At 45.6% G+C, this 19,955-nt stretch overlaps 2 protein-coding genes across 6 annotated transcripts in view; one reads left to right on the top strand and one right to left on the bottom strand.

The window, feature by feature from the left end:
• The window catches only part of Szt2 (SZT2 subunit of KICSTOR complex), a 66,696-nt gene extending 65,086 nt beyond the window's left edge, over positions 1-1,610 (top strand). For all 4 annotated transcript variants that reach the window (XM_045148942.1, XM_045148941.1, XM_045148938.1 and 1 more), the window contains 2 exons: positions 621-689; positions 833-1,610. In XM_045148942.1, the coding sequence (XP_045004877.1) occupies positions 621-689; positions 833-976 (213 nt within the window). In that variant the 3' untranslated portion in view covers positions 977-1,610. The remainder of the gene's footprint in view (positions 1-620; positions 690-832) is intronic.
• Hyi (hydroxypyruvate isomerase (putative)) lies at positions 363-4,488 on the bottom strand. 2 transcript variants are annotated; one of them, XM_045148943.1, is made up of 8 exons: positions 4,289-4,488; positions 4,094-4,205; positions 2,583-2,697; positions 2,361-2,439; positions 2,223-2,272; positions 2,079-2,148; positions 1,828-1,962; positions 363-1,754 (listed from the first exon to the last, which is right to left on the bottom strand). In XM_045148943.1, the coding sequence occupies exons 1-8, from the start codon at positions 4,485-4,487 to the stop codon at positions 1,639-1,641; spliced, it is 876 nt and encodes a 291-aa protein (XP_045004878.1). In that variant the 5' UTR covers position 4,488; the 3' UTR covers positions 363-1,638. The 2 variants fall into 2 exon arrangements, with proteins under 2 accessions (XP_045004878.1, XP_004672534.1); XM_004672477.2 differs by having other exon boundaries at positions 363-1,730.
• Between the last annotated feature and the right edge of the window lie 15,467 nt (positions 4,489-19,955).

Below are 19,955 nucleotides of genomic sequence, written 5' to 3'. Positions count from 1 at the left end.
TGCAGTGGTGGGAGGGAGCACCAAAGGTGGGCTGGGGGAAGGGACGTGAGTTCAGCTTGGAGTTGAGTATGAGGCCAGCAAGGTCGCAGATGTCCGAGATTGGAGGTCAGGAGAGACACCTAGGCCGTAGCTATGTGACTATGTGATACAGAAGCCTTGGTTTTTGTTTGTGTGGTGCTGGGGATTGAACCTCAAGCCTTGGGCATGAGGCAAGCACTGAGCCGCATCCCCAGCTATATGGAAGCCTTAGGAAGGGAAGAACCTCCCAGTTACGCCCCAAAGGCAAGCACTAAAGGAGCACCTGACGTTAAGGGCCAGTCAGGGAGCTCATAGAGATGAGACCCAGGAAAGGATGCGAGAAGTCATGCCATGGAATTCATTTATTGGCTTCACTATGGCAAGCTGTGGGCGTACCCTCTGGAAGTACTCTGCGGGGGCTCCAGCAGTCAGACTGAGGCTCAGTTTGGCAACACCAGTCCTGAGTGGCGTGAACATGTACATGAGCTGGGGTGTGACCAGAGGAGGCCTCAGCCTGCCATCTCCACAAGCCCAGAAAGAGGCCCATGTCCCCTAGGTTACACGAAGCTCACTCCCTCGTCTCATCTCATCTGTTGCTGCAGGTTGTGCTAAATCAGAAGTTCACTGACTGTTTTGTTCTCGTGTTTCTGGACTCGCACTTGGGAAAGACGGTGAGAGCAGGGCGAGGGGCTTAGTGGCAGACTACCCCAACCCAGTTCAGCTTGCCAAGGCCGGGTACACATTCCTCCTGAGCCCTGCTCCTGTCCCCTCCTGTGGCCTCCTCTTACCACTTCACCCCATCATGTTCCCACAGTCTCTGACAGTGGTTTTCCGAGAGCCCTTCCCAGTGCAGTCTCAGGACAGTGAGAGCCCCCCTGCCCAGCTGGTCTCCACCTACCACCACTTGGAGTCTGTCATCAACACCGCCTGTTTCACCCTCTGGACCCGCCTCCTCTGAAGAACTGGAACACTGATTCACTACTCGTTGAGTCAAAACTGACCAGCACTTATGGGCCCCAGAGTGAGCTCAGACGGGGAGTAACACTGAAGAGTTGTTACTGTGTCTGGGGATCTCCCCAGATACAACTACTGAACAGTCCGGGCTCCAGAGGCCCCTGGGCTCTCCAGAAGAGAATGCCTTCCTCCGTGGGTGGCATACCAGGAGTTCTTCACACCAGGTGGCATGTCCTCACCACCCCTTAGAGCTCTGCCTGAATCCTGCCTCAGTCTGGTCACTGTCAGCCACTTGCACCCTTGGCCCTCTGGTCTTTATTCCCACTTAGCCATCACTACTGGAAATTGCCATCGAGATAAGACACTGGTTCTAATCCCAGCTCTGCCTCTGTAGCACTTGTGACCTGTGACCTGTGTACCATTTTCAAGCCCCACGCCTATTCTCTAACCCTTGATTCCTCATCTGTAGATGAGAAGTAGGGCTCAAAAGCTCCTGTAGCCACAGCAACCCTGGCATTAACTGGAGGATTTGAGCATGAGCTATGTGTCCTTTCTCAATGGGAGGGAAGCAACCCAGATACTGAAGTCTTAGACACTGTGTGTCCCCACATCTGTAATATACACGTATAAAAACGTCAGCAGGTTGTCTTTAATTCTGCGGCACCCTCACTGCATGCCGGTGGTGTGCAGATCAGCCCGTGGGCGACCTCGTGTGTCCCAGTATGAACGTAGCCAACTCAGACCCTCTGCAGTGTCTCCTGCCAAGACAGTGGTAGTGACCTCTCAGTGCACAAGGAAGAATTGCCTCCAGCCCTCCAGAGCCCCCCTTTCTCTGTGCCATGCTTGAAGTCTCACCTCGAGGCCGATATTCGCAACCCACAAAGCCTTGGTAGCCTTCATCTTCCAGCAGCTGGAACAGGTAAGAGAAGTCCAGTTCCCCAGGGCTACCCGGCTCCCCTCGGCCTGGGACTTGTGCCACCTGCACATGTCCTGGGAAAAGAAGTAGAGAGACATGGGGCTTGGGCCATTGTAGAGGCCTCAGAGTGTGTGTGAGGGGTGAGGGGGAGGTTGAAAGGGTGGCAAGGAGCACGGAAGGGAGCCCTTACCCACGATGGGCAGGAACTCCCTGATGTTTGCCGTCAGGTTCCCATCCATGATCTGCCAGTGGAATATGTCCTGGGGAAGAGGGTGCTAGTCAAACCCCCGGTGGGAGAACTTGGCTTTCTGAAGGAGCACCCCATTTATCTCACCATTTGTAATTGGAGATTGGGTCTTCCAACCTTCTGTAAGATGGCTGCCGCTGGGGAAGAAGTCAGAAAGAGGACGGTGAGACTTTGAAGAGCACAAGAATTACAGGAACAAGAGGAGGCATGGGGCTGGGATCCTACCTTGCTGAGGGGTATCCAGGAAGTACTGGGGGTCAGTGATGCGGGTGTTAATGGGCTCCAGCAGTCCCACGAGGTTCTCCTAACACCATGTTGGATGTGACTAGAGTTCCTCCCCACATCTGTCCAACATCACCTGTCCCTCTGATCTGGACCACTACTCACCATCTGCTCTACCCAGTGACCCTCTTCTTCCCCTGCACATGTATGTTTTCCACTTCTTACCTGGGCCAAAACTGCAGCTGCATGCCTCAGGTTCTCCAGAAGGACTGTCTCCATCTCACCTCGGACGGCTGCTCGGTCAGCCCCACGAGGCACCCGACCGGCCATCAGGTGGATGCTGTGGAGAAGATGGAAAGGACTGCTCATGCTCTTGCTCCCTGCACACCTCAGAGTGGATGGCCTCTGGATGGCAGCTCTTGACCATCCATCTCAAGGTCTGCCATCCATACCATTTGAGTCATGATGCTCAGATATCTCAGCAGCCTCAGACACATCCGTCTACCCAACATAAGTCCGGACCCAGATGCCTCCTCAGTGTCAAACCATCCTCCTGCCCGAGAGCCTCCGTCCATAACCTCCCCTTCTGTACTCTCAGCTTCTCTCTTCCCTTGTTCTCCTCCTCAGCCCATAAGTATGCTTGAGACTCGTGTTTTAAAAATGATTTTGAGAGGCTGGAGAGATGGCTTAGCAGTTAAGTGCTTGCCTGGGAAGCCTAAGGATCCTGGTTCGAGGCTTGATTCCCCAGTACCCATATAAGCCAGATGCACACAGGGTAGTGCATGCATGTGGAGTTTGTTTGCAGTGGCCAGAGGCCCTGATGTGCCCATTCCCCCGCCCCCACCTCTGCCTTTTCTGCCTCTTTCTGTCTGCCGCTGTCAAATAAATAAACAAACAAATTTTTTAAAAATACTTTGGCCCTTGCCCATCTTGGGCATTCCATGCCACTTGTTTCTTCTTTCTCTACTTGCATCTGTTTCTGAGTCCATGCCTGTTTTCTGCCTTTCTCACCAGTAATCAGGCCCTTGTTCCTTCTTTAGTTCCTTCTCAGCACATCTATTTGCCCTCTACAGGATTTGACATGACATTGGCTCAACCCCACTGCCTCCAATAACCTTTTTTTTATTTTTATTTTTTATTTATCTGAGAGAGAATAGGCGTGCCAGGGCCTTTAGCCACTGCAAATGAACTCCAGACACATGTGCCACCTTGTGCATCTGACTTAATGTGGGTACTGGGAAGTCGAACCTGTGTCCTTAGATTTCACAGGCAAGCGCTTTAACTGCTAAGCCATCTCTCCAGCCCTCCCATCACCTTCTGATTTCAGCCACATCCAACTTCCAGCATACAGTTCTAGGCATTTGGGCCCTACTGACCCAATATCATATGCTGCATCTCCAGCCTCATACATAACTCACCAACCTTCCCTCGCCTTTGGCCACAAGCCTCTTTGCCTGGATATGGAACCTCTTGTGCACAAAGTGGGTGTCTAGGCCTTCAAGACTGTTCACTAGCGTCACTACCTGCCACCAGCTTTCTTCTACCCGCTCCCACAACTAGCTGTCTTGTCCTGGAATGGACGGCAAGCTATATTTACCTTGCCATCGGCCCTGATCGAAGGGAGCTCCCAGCATGGGGTGAGCATGAAAGTGGCAAACTGATAGATGAAACTACAAAAGGCGATTTACAAAGGCCTAGGCTACTGGGGTGGAGAAGGGCCCCGGCGCTCAGGATACCTGGGACAGCCCAGAGCCTTGGCGTACAGCACAGCCTGCTCCAGGCCCTCGCGGAAGGCCGCCTGTCTCCCCGGGACGGCCCCCAGCCCCATCTCTCCCTTCTCTTGGTCTCCTGCGGAGAAAAGAGGCCTCAGAGCGGGTCGGTCACGCCGCCGTCCCCCCGCCCCCGCCGGGGCCCGATCCGCCGCCACGCACCCGGGGGGGTGTTGATCAGCACCAGCCGCAGCCCTGCGTCCCGCGCGGCGCGTGCCAGCGCCTCGGGCGACTCCGCGTACGGCCAGGCCACCTCGGCGGCCTCGAAGCCCGCGCCGCCCGCCGCCCGCAGCCGCGCGGGGAGGCCCGCGAGCTCGGGGAACAGCCAGGACACGTTGGCCGAGAAGCGCAGCGGAGCCATGCACACGCTCGCAAGCGGCCGGGGCAGAGTCCGCGGCCACCGGAGGCGGAAGAGGGAAGGCGGGCGCGCGCGCCCCTCCCCGTCCACGCGCGAGGTTCTGCGGAACCGCGGCCCGCACCGAGGGCTTTCCTCCACCGAAGGGTCGGTGGGCGAGGCCCGGCGGTGCTGGGATCCAAGCAGTTAAGAGAAATGAGAATAGTGGATTCCATTCCATGTCTGCCTGGGCCAGAGTGAAACCCTGCCTCAAAAAAAAAAAAAGAGAGAGAGAAAGCGAGGGAGGGAAGGAAGAAAGAGAAAGAAAAAGGAAGGAAGACTTTAAAACTACTTCCCCGAATGATAAAAGGGGAAATCATTGTTTACTAAGGGACACTTGAAAACTGCACAAATAACTCGTCCTGTTTTTGCCTTGGCCTCCTGAGTGCCACCACTCAGCTCTGAAGAATTTTTATACCACCAGTCACACCACTAACCCATTAGCTTTCCCTTATAGACTAGAAATGTGCATCCTTTTCTCAGAAAATTCTTACGCTGCATATGCACTTTTGTAGTCCTTTTTCAAACATTCCGTTAGCATTTACTGTGTTAATCAGTGATCTTCAAAGTCATTGTAATACCTGCACACTTAGACAACCCATAATTATCGTCATACTACTGTTGATGGACTATGTGTGCACATGCACACTTTTGGTCATGATCTTGGCAAGTTTGTCTTACATTTCCTCTCTGAAAATTCTTATCAAATCTGCTGATTGGGTTAAGACAGCCAATCCACGGACTGTCGGAATTCCTCTTCAGAAGATAATCTGGCCAATTAAGATTCCCTCATCAAAATACTTAATAGCAGAGGCCAGTAAGTTAAAAAGGAGTCATAAAGGGTAGAGAAAGGAAGGGAGGAGGATACCTAATAGGTTGATATTGTACATATGTAATTACAATGAATGTAATGGGGAGGTAATATGATGGAGAATGGAATTTCAAATGGGAAAGTGTGGGGGTGGGGAGGGAGGAATTACCATGGGATATATTTTATAATCATGGAAAATGTTAATAAAAATAAAAGTTAAAAAAAAAAAGATTCCCTCATCAGAATCCCAGCACTCGGGAGGCAGAGGTAGGAGGATCGCCATGAGTTCGAGGCCACCCTGAGACTACATAGTGAATTCCAGGTCAGCCTGAGCCAGAGTGAGACCCTACCTCGAAAAACAAAAAACAAAAAAAAGATTCCCTCATCAGGATTTAAGAGGTGGATTTGTCAAATAACTGGGTTTAGAGAAACTAAATACACCAGACGTGAATGGTAAAAGCTGGAGCAGAGAGAACAGTCTTACAAGCAAAGGCGGAGCATTGGGAAAGCCCTGCTGTCACTCGGTTGCCCCAACTCACAGCAGCTCCATGGCAAAATATTTTCTCTTTGCTTTAATTTTTTTTTAAATTTTTTAAAATTTTTATTTATTTGAGAGCAACAGAGAGAGAAAGAGGCACAGAGAGAGAAAGAGAATGGGCACATCAGGGCCTCCAGCCACTGCAAACGAACTCTAGACGCTTGCGACCCCTTGTGCATCTGGCTACCGTGGATCCTGGGGAATCGGGCCTAAATCTGGGGTCCTTAGGCTGCAGGGGCAAGTGCTTAACCGCTAAGCCATCTCTCCAGCCCGTTGTTGTTGTTTTGTTTTGAGGTAGGGTCTCCCTCTAGCCCAGGGTGACCTGGAATTCACTCTGTATTCTCAGGGTGGCCTCTAACCACCTCCCCGAGTGCTGGGATTAAAGGCATGTGCCACCACACCCCAGCTTGCTTTATTTTTTTTTATTTGAGTGAGAAAGACAGACACAGATTGAGTATGAGTACAGGCCAGGGCCTCCTGCCGCTGCAAATGAACTCCAGATGCAAGTGCCACTTTGCGTATCTGGCTTTATGTGCATACTGGGGAATCGAACCCTAGCCATTAGGCTTGGTAAGCAAATGTCTTTAATTGATGAGCCATCCCTCCAGCCCTACATAAAATATTTTTTAAATAAAACTATGTTAAATTGCTTTTCAAAGGGGCACATTTATAAAGGCCCTGGGTGCCTATAACCCCAAATACTTGGGAGGGGAATCATGAGTTCAAAGCTAGCCTAAACAACATAAGACCCTACCTTTAAAAAAGTAAATATACCAGGTGTGGTGGCTCACACCTTTAATCCTAGCACTCCAGAGGCTGAGGTAGGAAGATTGCTGTGAGTTTGAGGACAGCCTGAGAATACAGAGTGAATTCCAAGTCAGCCTGGGCTAGAGTGAGATCTTCTGAAAAGAGAGGGGGAAAAAAGAAAGAAAGTAAATGTCTATCCCAACAAAGCATGAGTAGATGTCATCTTGACCAAATGATCTATTTATTATGCTGATGTTCACAGAAGCTCAAAGTGCACCCACCCAGCTTCTATTGTTTGGCATTGCTTATGGGGTCACTTCCTCCGCTCTGCCTCCAAGGGCAGTTTCCAGCTAATACTGCTCACCTGATTTCTTGCCTATTTACAACTGAGTTTATTCTTCGAACTTTGGCTTGTTCTGGAGCATGTTTCTTGGGTAAAGTCCAATCAGGGTGTGACCTAAGTTTAGCATTTTAATCAATCAGCTGGTTTGCAATCCAAAGTTGACAATCTAGCGTGACATCTAGGTAGAGAAATTATTAATTTCTCCATGTATCCCTCACCTGTAACAGGACATTCAAAATGCAAATCCTGCTTCAATCCTTAATAGTGCCACCATCTCCTAGGTTCTGGAATCAGGGAAAAAAATGTGCCCAACCCACAATGATCCACCCTTCTTTCTGTAAACAATGTCTATGGCACAGAGATAGTATATATAAACTAGATGTACATGCCTCACGTTTTCTCTCAATTCCCTTACAATGCTCTCACTAAAATAAATGCATAAGGAGTATCATATCCATGAAAAAAATTTTCACACTAGGGATTGAACCTTGTACGCGTTAAACATGTGATCTATACTGAGCTATATCCCTAGTCTAAAAGCGATTTTTTTAGGGCTTGGGAGATGGCTCAACACTTAAAGGTGCTTGCTTAAAGGACACACAAGGGCCTCTAGCCACTGCAAATGAACTCCTAACACATGCACCACCTTGTGCATCTGGCTTACATAGGTACCAGAGAATAGAACCTGGCCTCTTGGGCTTCACAGGTAAGCGCCTTTAACCATCAAGCCATATCTCCAGCCCTAATAATTTACTTTTTATTCACCATTTGATTGTATTTTCTAGTGCTTTCCAACATAGGCTTTAAGTTATTACTACAAGTCTTGACTCTGCTTTTAATTTTTTTTTTTTTTTCCAGGTAGGGTCTCACTCTAGCCCAGGCTGACCTGGAACTCACTCCCAGGCTGGCCTTAAACTCCCAGTGTTCCTCCTACCTCAGCCTCCTGACTGCTGGAATTAAAGTTGTGTGCCACCACACAGAGCTTGCTTTTAATTTGTAAGCAGGGAACTTGCACAGGAGTGATCTTTAGTTAAAGTAATATTATGCTGTAACATGGATGATGGCTAAAACTTGGGTATAGAGTTCAGAGTCTCATTTGATCACAGGGTAGCACTTGATGGTATGGCAAAACATACTACATGTGTACAAATCAAAACCTCAGTGAGGGGCTGGAAAGATGGCTTAGCGGTTAAGGCACTTGCCTGCAAAGCCTAAGGACCTATGTTCGGTTCCCCAGAACCCACATAAGCCAGATGCACAAGGTGGTGCAGGTATCTGGAGCTAGTTTGCAGTGGCTAGAGGCCCTGGAATGCTTATTCTCTCTCTCTCCTAAATAAAATAGGGGCTGGAGAGATGACTTAGCAGTTAAGCACTTGCCTGTGAAGCCTCAAGACCCTGGTTCAAGGCTCAATTCCCCAGGACCCACGTAAGCCACATGCACAAGGTGGTGCATGTTCGTTTACAGTGGCTAAAGGCCCATTCTCTCTCCCTCTCTCTCTCTCTCTCTCTGCCTCTTTCTCTCTCTGTCTCTCCCTCTCAAGTAAAGAAATAAAAATAAATAAGTAAATAAATAAGATACTAAAAAAAAAAAAAAAAAACCCTCAGTGAAGAGCTTGAGAGATGGCTCAACAGTTAAAGGTGCTTGATGGCCTGATGGCCCAGAGTTAGATTCCCCAGTAATGTATCTAGGGTTTGTTGCCAGTGGCAGGAGGCTCTGGCATACTCATATTCTCTCTCCCTCTCTCTTTCTCTATTCCTGAAAATAAATAAAATATATATTTTTTAACACTTTTACTATCATCTTCCAGAATTATAGAAATAAACCATGATAATTCCCTCCACTTCTGCACTTTCCCCCTCACAAATCCACCCTCCATCATAGCTCCTCCCCCTCTCAATTAGTCTCTCTTTAATTTTGATGTCATCATCTTTTCCTCTTATTATGAGGGTCTTGTGTAGGTACTGCCAGGCACAGTGAGGTCATGGATATCCAAACCATTTTGTGTCTGGTAGATTGCATTGTAAGCAGTCCTACCCTTCCTCTGGCTCTTACATTCTTTCTACCACCTCTTCTGCAATGGACCCTGAGCCTTGGAAGGTGTGATAGAGATGTCTCAGTGCTGAACACTCCACTGTCACTTCTTCTCAGCACTATGGTGACTTTTGAGTCTTCCCAGTGGTCACCACCATCTGGAAAGAGAAATTTCTCTAACCAAAAGTTTGCAGTGGCAAGAGGCCCTGGGATGCTTATTCTCTTTCTCTCTCTCATAAATAAATAAAATAGGGGCTGGAGAGATGGCTTAACGGTTAAATGCTTGCCTGTGAAGCCCTGCTTCGAGGCTTGATTCCCCAAGACCCACGTAACCTAGATGCACAAGGTGACACATGCATCTGGAGCTTGTTCATCTGGACAGATGGCTTAGCAGTTAAGGCACTTGCCTGCAAAGCCTAAAGACCCATGTGTGACTCTGCAGATCCCACATAAGACAGACATACAAAGGTGTGGCAAGTGCAAGGTCGCACATGCCCATTAGGTGGAGCAAGCATCACAGAGTTCGATTGCAGTGGCTGAGACCCTAGCAGGCCAATTCTCCACACCCCCGACTCTATAATGGAAAAAGTGAGAGTACTATTAATATATGGGTATGAACATTAAGAAAAGTGCTTACTGGCAGTTGGTGAGCATAATGTATGCATTTAGCCAGACAATAGCAGGTGTTACTCCCCTAGCGCTCATCACCATAGGCTTTTGACTAGGTTTTCAGTATCAGGTGTGTATTCCCTCCCGTGGAGCAGCTTCCAGTACAATTAGAGAGCAGTTCATCTCCCCCATAACAGGCATGCTACTATTGCACCAATTGGCACATTTGGCCTGACTAGCCAGTCTTAAGGATTACAGTATTCTCTGCTGTTTACCACAGTTGATGACTTCTCTCTCCCATAGAGCTGCCTGCAGCTTAGCTTTTCCCAGCTTTCTGTCAGCTGGTCCACATGGAGGAGGTTTTCAGCTCTGTTCCTGCTTGATTTCTCAGTGACTTTGCAGCCCAAGCATGTGGAGTTTCCAACAATAGGGTCTTACCATCTAATTCTGGTGAGAAACCAACAGCTTTGAAATGACCTGTAATGTTTTGGGATATCAGGGACCTCCCTGGAAAACAACTCACTGGAAGGTATCCCATCCCTGGCACTGAAATTTTTCTAGTAACAATCTATGGCTTCTGGGTGTGCCATTATCCAAAGAAGTAGGTTTCCACAAGGCTTATTAAATAAAATGTTTTTTTTTTTTTAAATCTCATAATATGATGGAGAATGGAATTTCAAAGGAGAAAGTGTGGGGGGAGAGGGAGGGAATTAACATGGGATTTTTTTTATAATCATGGAAAATGCTAATAAAAATTTTTTTAAAATTTTATATATATATATACATATATATATATGTATATGTGTATATATATATACATATATATACATATATATATATGTATATGTGTATATATATATATATATATACATAAAACACCTCAGTGAAATTCCATTTGATGCTTTCCAGGCTGATAAAAAATCATTCTCAAATGTCTGATAGGATTTAGGACAACTGAAATGTGTGTTACTCACTCTTTCTCAAAATGTAAATCATTATGACCTCCTTTGGGAAACAATTTGGCATTACATTTTTTTGTTTATTTTTGTTTATTTATTTGAGAGAGAAAGAATGGGCACTCCAGGGCTTCCAGCCACTGCAAATGAACTCCAGACACGTGTACCCCCTTGTGCATGTTGCTAATGTGGGCCTGGGGAATCGAGCCTTGAACCGGGGTCCTTAGGCTGCACAGTCAAGCACTTAACCACTAAGCCATCTCTCCAGCCCCCTTTTCTTGTTTGTCTGTTTGCTTGTTTGTTTGTTTGTTTTGCAAGGTAGGGTCTCACTCTAGCCCCAGGCTGACCTGGAATTCACTATGGAGTCTCAGGGTGGCCTCAAACTCACAGCAATTCTCCTTCCTCTGCCTCCCAAGTGCTGGGATTAAAGCTGTGTACCACCATGCCCAGCGATATTTTAAAGAGGACATATCAGTGATGCAATAGTTCCTTTTCCAGGTGTACTTCCTGAACAAACTTTTATTCAAGTGTGCCAGGAACAAATCCAGTGATGTTCATGGCGCTACTGTTTATAGAGCAAAAAAGATGAAACTAGCCCAAGTGTCCATCAGCCCAAGTGTCCATCAAGGCCTACGTAGAGCAGTATGCCTGGAATTCACAACGATCCCCTTACCTCTGCCTCCCAAGCACTGGGATTAAAGGCATATGCCACCATGCCTGGCTAATTGCTGTTTTTTGGACTATCATTGCTCAATATAGTGGCCTTTTATTGCAGGAACTGATCAGAACCTGTAAATGGTCCCCAGTGATCTCTGCCTCCTGGTATTCAGGCCCCTGGGCACCTCTCCATCTCCCCTTGGGTGTGTCACTCACTTTTGAAAACTAGAATAGGGAAAAGAGGTGTGGTGATGACACCTTGGAGACTAAAAAGGTTGTGTCTTCAGCCTTGGGTGTCATCTCGCACTCACCTGCTCCAAGGAAAACCTGCTTCCATGTTGTGAACTGGCCTATGGAAAAACTTATGTATTTAAGGATCCTGATGTATTTAGTTATTACAGGCTAAGTACATACTCCATACCTTTATATATTGAAGTTCTGTGTTGATAAGACTTTCATCAGTGTGACAAATACTCTAGAGAAACAATTTAGGAAGAAGAACAATCTATTCTGATTTATGGTTTCAGAGATTTCATTGCAAGATGAGTCAGACCTATTGCTTTGGGTTGGAAACAAGGCAGAATATCACGGTAGCAGGGGCATGTGGCAGAGTTCACCTCATGCTAGCCAAGAAGCAGAACCACATAAAAGGAAGGGGGCAGGGACACTTTTATCCTTCAGAGGGCACCCCCATTGACTTATTTTATCCAATAGGCACCGCCTCCCATAGCTGCACTACCTCCCAATAGTCATCTGTTCAGGTTTTCTTTTCTATTTCATTTCTATTCAAGTTTGGACTCCATCAGAGGTGAGAGCCCCTATGATCTAATCTTCTTAAAGCCCTCATCGACACACAGACATGAGCTTTACTAATCTCCTAGGCATCTTTCAATCCAATCAAGTTCACCACATGACCCCTCCCAAGGCTTACTTGCCGACGTGATGCTATTTGGAACTGGAGCCTTTGGGAGATGATTCAATTTAGATGAATTCAGAAGGTAGGGTCCCATGATGGGATTAGTGTCTTTACAAGAAGAGGATGAGAAACCCAAGCAGTGCTCTTTCCCCACCACATATACATTGGCAAGAAGGCAGTCATCTGCAAGCAAGGAAGACAGTCTTCACCAGGAACCACGTCTGCTGCCTGACTGACTTTCCAGACTCCAGAACAATAAGAAATAAATGTGCGTTATTTAAGCCATCCAGTCTATGGTATTTTGTCTCTCAGGCCATTACAGTGACCAATGCCAGTGAAAACCAACTTATAAAGAGAAAAGACATACTTTGCTCATGATTTCAGATGGTTGGACCCATGATTGATTGACCCTGTTGCTTAGGGCCTGTGGCAAGACGCACGTCATTGGGAAGCACATGGGAGGACAAAAGCACACACCTGAGCCTGGCATGGTGGCGCTTGCCTTGAATCCCAGCACTCGGGAAGCAAAGGTAGGATCGCTATGAATTCAAGGCCACCCTGAGACTACATAGTGACTTCCAGGTCAGTCTGGCCTACAGTGAGACCCTACATCAAATAAACACACACACACACACACACACACACACACACACACACACACACACACACACACCTTATGGCCAGAAAGTGAGAGAGAGAAGGTTGGGGTCCCAGATACCCCTCTAACAGTATACCTACCCCTCAGTGATCTGAAAACCTTCCAGTAGGCCCCATCTCTTGAAAGCTCTGCTACTACATTAAGCTATACTGCGGACCAAGCCTTTACCACATGGGCCTTAGGAAATACAGCGGGTACAAATGCTAGCACAGTCCAAGCTAATACACTGGCCCACGGCTGACAAAGCCTGCCAACAGCTATATAATGAGCATGGAAGCTCTGAATCCCCACAATAAGCTTTAAGTGACTTGTTCTGGCCAACACCTTAAGTATAGCTATCGCCTTGTGAGAAAGTTGAGTAAGAAAAACCAACTGGCTCACACCTGCTTTCCTGAAACTCTTTGATAAAAAAATATCTGTTATTCTAAGAGTTTTGGGGTAATTTGCTAGCAGCAACAGGTAAGAATAGCGGATCTCTTTCTTTTTCTGGGGACAGTCACTGATTGGGGGGAATGATTATGTATCACTTTCAAAACTTCTTCACCTTAAGATAGGATTCTAGGGCTGGAATTCACTATGTAGTCTCAGGGTGGCCTTGAACTCACAGCGATCCTCCTACCTCTGCCTCCTGAGTGCTGAGATTAAAGGCACACACCAACATGCCCAGTTCAGGTGTGTGCTTTTGTCCTCCCATGTACTCCCCAGTGATGTGTGCTGGTTAAGTCACTTGCCTGCAAAGCTTAAGGACCTAGGTCTGATTCCCTAGTACCCACATAAACCAGATGCACAAGGTGGCACATGCATCTGGAGCTTGTTTGCAATAGCTGGAGGCCCTGGTGCACCCAATCTCTCTCTCTCTCTCAAAATAAGTGAATAAATTAAATATATACATTTTAAGATATGATTCCACAGCTGGGCATGGTGGCACATGTCTTTAATCCTAGCACTCGGGAGGTAGAGGTTGGAGGATCATTGTAAATTCAAGGCCAGCCTGGACTACATAGTGAATTCCAGGTCAGCCTAGGCTAGAGTGAGTCCTTACCTCAAAAATAAAAATAAAGGGCTAGAGAGATGGCTTAGCAGTTAAGGTGTTTGCCTGCAAGGCCAAAGGACCCCAGTTCAATTTCCCAGGACCCACATAAGCCAGATGTACAAGGTGGCACATGCATCTGGAATTCATTTGCAAGGCCCTGGCATGCCCCATTCCCCCCCTCAAATAAATAAACAAAACATTAAAAATAAAATAAAAAGACATGATCTATACCTGACCCAACCTAGACTACCATAATACCTTTTACAGATGTAGGTTTTGCCTACCCAAAATAGATTCTCTCTTTTCTCATTCCTGGTAGAACTCTATGCATGGGTGAGGGTGGGGACAGTTAGTTTGGAAGACTAAAGTGAACATCAGACAGAAGTAACAGAAAAACCAAGAGAGCCAGGCATGGTGGTGCACACCTTTAACCCCAGCACTCGGGAGGCAGAGGTAGGAGGATTGCTGTGAGTTCAAGGCCACCCTGAGACTCCATAGTGAATTCCAGGTCAGCCTGGGTTAGAGTGAGACCCTACGTTGAAACACCAAAAAAGAAAGAAAGAAGGAAGGAAGGAAGGAAGGAAGGAAGGAAGGAAGGAAGGAAGGAAGGAAGGAAGGAAGGAAATCCAAGAGAGGTTCTATGGGGTACTTGGAGTCTCTATAAGGGAATTAACCAGATTCGTTCTTTTTGTTTCATCTTGACTCTTTCCAGAGTCAAGACATCCCATAACTGACCTGCTTATCCTCTTCCAAGATCCAGCATTGTGCACATTTCAGCAAATGGATGGAGGGGAGAGCATAATACAGTTTCTTGGTCTGGGGCAAGTTTTTTCTGCTTTCCTCTATTTTATAGTTTAGGGTAACTTCGCCCTTTAATTACATGTTTGATTCTCCCCTGGTCTCTAAATTTTCCACATACATATTTCCCTTACAGTCCAGATTTACCACATGGATACCTTCTTTAACTCTACGCCTGTTACCTGTGTAATTTCTCTAAACCTGGGGTAGCCGTGGATATAACTCTCTTTACTACTTCCTCTTCTGCATTTCTTGGTGTCTGCTTTGATATTTTCCATCCACTATTCATCCTTAATCTCCCACCATTTGCCCTCAACTTCCTGCCATGGGGAAGCACAAGGCAGATGATATGTGTGCTTCTTTGAAATCTCCCTGCATATAACCTAAGTTCTATCTTCCATGTACTTGTGGTTCTACTCTAGTCCTTCCCTGAAACTTCAATTTCTCTTAAATGAGCTCTAATAGCTGCCCTCCACATGCTTGTGGCTCTACTCCAGTCTTTCCTTAAATACCTTAATTTCTCTTAAATGAACCTTATAAGCTATGCAGTGTTTTCTACCTGTTTCCTACTTCCCACGTGTTTACGGTTTCTCTCTAGCTTTCTTCCTAGATCCCAGTTTCCCTTAAATAAACCCCACAATTTGTGATTTCTCCCTAAATAAACTTAATAATTCATAATTTATCCTTCTTGAGTTCATTTTTGCCAATTCTTTGCTAAAAATAGAATAGATATCCAGGTGTGGTGGCACATGCCTTTAATCCCAGAACTTGGGAGGCAGAGGTAGGAGGATCGCTGTGAGTTCAAGGCCACACTGAGACTCCATAGTGAATTCCAGGTCAGCATCAGCTAAAGCTAGACGTTACCTCAAAAAACAAAACAAAACAAAAAACAATAGAACAATATCCAAAATTGGGGTTCATAAACCTGGGAGATTCCTCTTGAACCCCAAGATCCTGCATCAGTGGGGAATTGAAACTGGGATCATCAGGCTTTGCAAGAAAATGCCTTTAACCACAGAAACATTTTTTTCCAGACCTTCATCTTATTTTATTTTATTTTATTTTTTGGTTTTTTGAGGTAGGGTCTCACTCTAGCCCAGGCTGACCTGGAATTCACTATGGAGTCTCAGGGTGGCCTTGAACTCACAGCGATCCTCCTACCTCTGCCTCCCGAGTGCTGGGATTAAATATCTTATTTTTTTTTAAGGGTCTCACTCTAGCCCAGGCTAGCCTGGAATTCACTACATAGTCTCAGGGTGGCCTTGAACTCATGACAATCTTCTTACCTCTGCCTCCCAAATTCTGGGATTAAAGGCATTTTATTTGTTGAGGAATGGTCTCTCATGGAACCCGGAGCCAGACTAGCTAAGCAGTCAGCTCCACCATCTTCCTTCCCACCACTACCTCCCCAATACTGAGATGGAACTCAGGTCTCCATGCTTCCTCAGCAACTGCTTTGGCAGCTGAGCTGTCTCCCCAGTCCCAGCTCACCCACTCGCATTCAATTCTTTATCATTTTGCACTGTGCAAGAACATTTCCATGTCTCCTCAGCTTTCTTATTTGAGCTACTATCCCATTTATACGGTATGCTCAAATCAGATCCCATATATCATGCTATATATGTTCACACTCAACCATGTGTTCAGTTACAGCTGCCTAGATTTAAGAATATCAACATTCAAGTGTCACTCTATTATTTTTTTTTTGAGCCATTGAGTCTGCATTTCCAAATCTTTGGAATTTAACTTTCCGACGGTGCTCAATTTTACCAGTAATAGTCCATATCACATAGATTCATGACAGCTTGTAACAGCGTCCAAAAGGAAACTAAATCTTGGATGAAATTTTCCTTTCGTAGACTTCTATTGTATCCAAGAATTCATACAGGAATATCCATGGTACATCTACATTTGGGACTCTTATAACTAAAATGTCAGCACGTTTAAACAGAATAATCTCACACACAGTACATTGAATAATAACATCATTATACAAAACAGAATTGAATCACTTTACAAAATTTGTGCTCGCATAAGCAATCATCTATATCCTTGGAAGAATATTATAATATTTGCAGTTCCATGTTGTACATCTTTCTCTTTCAAAGGAGGTTCCTATAACTGGGCCTCTATCTTCAGTTTCTGTTCTATTACTGGGTGGCTGGATCACATCCAGAAACTCCTCTCCTTCCTCTCTCTTGCATATGCATGCTTAGTAACAAACAAAGGCTCTTGGCAGTCTAATGGAATGTTAACTAATTGCATACCCATCCACATGCAAACTTTAAACTTAGTAATATAGCCTTTATATATGGTTTAAAGGGTAGAGCTGTAAATTTTTTAAGTGTTTAAGTTGGTAATTTTGGAAAATCCCCGTAATGCTAAGTGCAGAATCTGTTTTTTTCCATTTTTAATTTTTACACCCATGGATACTATCCATGATGTTATGTTTGTAATTTTACGTAGTTTTTCAACTTGTTTTATTTCAGTTTAGCAATACATGTAGGTGGTACTTCTATAAAGGTCAATCTAACCTCATTATATTTTCTTTCTTTTTTAATAAAAAATTTTCAAATATTTTTGTTTATTTATTTGAGGGAAAGAAAGAAAGAGGCAGATAGACAAAAAGAAATGGGCGCACCAGGGCCTCAAGCAACTGCAAACAAACTCCAAACACATGTGCCACCATATGCATCTGGCTTACGTGGACACTGGGGAATCGAACCTGGGTCTTTAGGCTTCTCAGGCAAGTGCCTTAACCTGTTAAGCCATCTCTCCAGCCCTGTTTTCTGTTTCTTCGGCCTGCTTTGAACTGAATTTTATTTTAACTCATGAAGATTGTGTTATTCTTCTATTGATGAATATGATTGCTCCCACATCTCCACTGTTATAAACAAAACCATCCTTGCACATGCTTTTTTGCATATGAATTAGAATATTTTTTTCAATATAGGTCCCCAGAGTAGACATGTAGGCCAAAGGATATGCACATATAAAACACTGACTCACTTCTAAATAACCTTTCTCCTTTAACAATTAACATTCATACTATTCCTACTAATAGCATATAAAAGAGCTTATTTTTCTTCATTTCATCAGCAGTAGGTAAAATATGTCTTTTTTTTTTTTTTTTTAAGTTTTTTGAGGTAGGGCCTCTCTCTAGCCCAGGCTTACCTGGAATTTGCTATGTAGTCTCAGGGTGGCCTCGAACTCACAGCCATCCTCCTACCTCTGCCTCCCAAATGCTGGGATTAAAGGTGTGCACCACCACACCTGGCTCAATATGTCTGTTTTTGTTACTGTTGTTTCTTGAGGTAGGGTCTTGCTCTGTTCCAAACTGACCTGGAATTCACTATGTAGTGTCAGTGAGGCCTCAAACTTACTGTGTCCTTCTACCTCAGCCTTCTGAATGCTGGGATTAAAGTCATGTGCCACCATGCCTGGAAGATAATATGTCTTTAAAATGTTGACAAGCTAGGCTGGGGAGATGGGCCAGTGATTAAAGGTGCTTGCTTACAAAGACTGCCAGCCTAGGTTCAATTCCCCAGCCTACGTAGAGTTGGACAGGCATTTGTTTGCTGTAGCAAGAGGCCCTAGTGCACATACACACACACACAGATTTTTTAAAATTCTTTAAATGTTGACAAACTAAAAAAACTTTTTTTTTCATTTTTTTGCATATGTTTGTGTGTGTATGTGTGATATGTGGTATATGCATGTGTATACAAATGCACACACCCTATACACATGCATTCAGAAAGCCAGAGGAAAAGTTTGGGTGTTCTTCTCTTATCACTCATTTGTGTATATCTTTCTTTGAAACTGGACCTCTCCCTCAACCCAGAGCTGGCCGGTAGCTTTGGCAGAAAGAAGGAGCTGCAATGCCTGGCTCAGCCGGGTCCTTCCTCGATGAAAAAGCACACATCCCGCACTCTTTCTCCACATGGCTGGTATCACGGGGCAAGCCCTCTCAGGGCTGACCTCCAGGGTGACATGTTAGCAAACATGCTTGCCGAGCAGACCTAAGCCATATTGTCCAGTATCAGTTTGGATGGTAATAAAAGTAATATTTGTCTCTCCATCTGCCTCAGTCCTGTGTCTGTCTCTTAATAGGTTCTTGTATCAGGCAGAGCCCAAACAGAAAACAGATGGCGTATTCAAATTAGGAGTATTCTGGAGATTTAATAACGGGACTATTTGTGAAGGTGTGGGCAGGATGCAGGGGAGATACATGGGATGTTGTAGCAACCCAGGGCCTCAAAGGAGGAAGGGGGCAGGATTGAAATCCAGGAGTAGAGTGGAGATAACTGCTCCAAGAGGAACAGAAACCTCAGGTGAAGGACCTAGGCAGCATGAGACAAGCCTGCAGGGAGGCAGCCTAAGAAATAAACACCCTACCCTCTCTCCTTCTTCCTCTAATCTGTTGGGCTCTTGCTAGATGAACCCAGGAGAGTCAAAAGTTAAGGAAACCCACTGACATAACCAACTTGGATCTATCTATTTAGATGGAGATAGAGGAGGGGGAGAAAAAGATCTGGAGGAGGGCTGAAGAGATGACTTAACAGTTAAGGCACTTGCCTATGAAGCCTAAGGACCCAGGTTCAACTCTCCAGATCCCACGTAAGCCACACACACAAAAGTGAGGCAAGCACAGGGATGCACATGTCCACTACGTGGCACAAGCGTCTGATTGCAGTGGCTGAGGCCCTGGTACCTCAATTCTCTCTCTGTCTCTCTCATACACTTTCTCTAAAATAAAAATAAAATTTTTAAAACAAGTTAAAAAGCCCTGAATGAGTTACAGGGAGATAGCACTGGGTAAGGCAAACCTAAGCAGGTGAGCCCTTCCAAGCAACTGGGCGCTGCCTGGTCAGAGATTGGAAATCAACACATGAACAATTCTGCTGGTAGTTTTGAGGATGGAGAAGTCCTGTGGCAAGGAAAGTAAGTGGCTTCTACGAGCTGATTCACAACTAGCAAAGAAATGAGAACCCCTCCTCGAGCCACAGGGGATTGAATTCATCAATGGGTTAACCCATTGATAAAGTTAATGCCCTCAGGATCCAGTCACATGTCAATGTTATAACACCACGGGCTGAGGACCAAGCCTTCAGAGAATTTTAATATCCAAACCACAACTGAGATCAAGGAACCCAATTCCTTGTGTTGACTCTCTGATTGTCAGCAGCCTGTAAGCGGCAGCCACTCCAGAGATCATCAAGAAAAACAATATTTTTTTGGATCCCATGTAGCCCCAATTGGCAATGAACTTATCATTCTCCTGCCTCAGACTCCCAAATGCTTGAATTACAAGGTATGTGTCACCACACAATCTTC

This window comes from Jaculus jaculus, chromosome 5, assembly GCF_020740685.1.
Source record: "Jaculus jaculus isolate mJacJac1 chromosome 5, mJacJac1.mat.Y.cur, whole genome shotgun sequence".
NCBI lineage: Eukaryota > Metazoa > Chordata > Mammalia > Rodentia > Dipodidae > Jaculus > Jaculus jaculus.
The sequence above is the reverse complement of the archived record's forward strand: the minus strand, read 5'-3'. Positions and strand labels throughout refer to the sequence as shown.

Bases quoted from the DNA above. Each gene is read 5' to 3' on its own strand.
- Hyi (XM_045148943.1), bottom strand. From the start codon at position 4,487: ATGGCTCCGCTGCGCTTCTCGGCCAACGTGTCCTGGCTGTTCCCCGAG. The intron at 4,206-4,288 runs GTGCGTGGCGGC...TTTTCTCCGCAG, and splicing joins GCTGATCAACACCCCCCCGG to GAGACCAAGAGAAGGGAGAG. The intron at 2,149-2,222 runs GTGAGATAAATG...CCTCTTCCCCAG, and splicing joins CCAATCTCCAATTACAAATG to GACATATTCCACTGGCAGAT.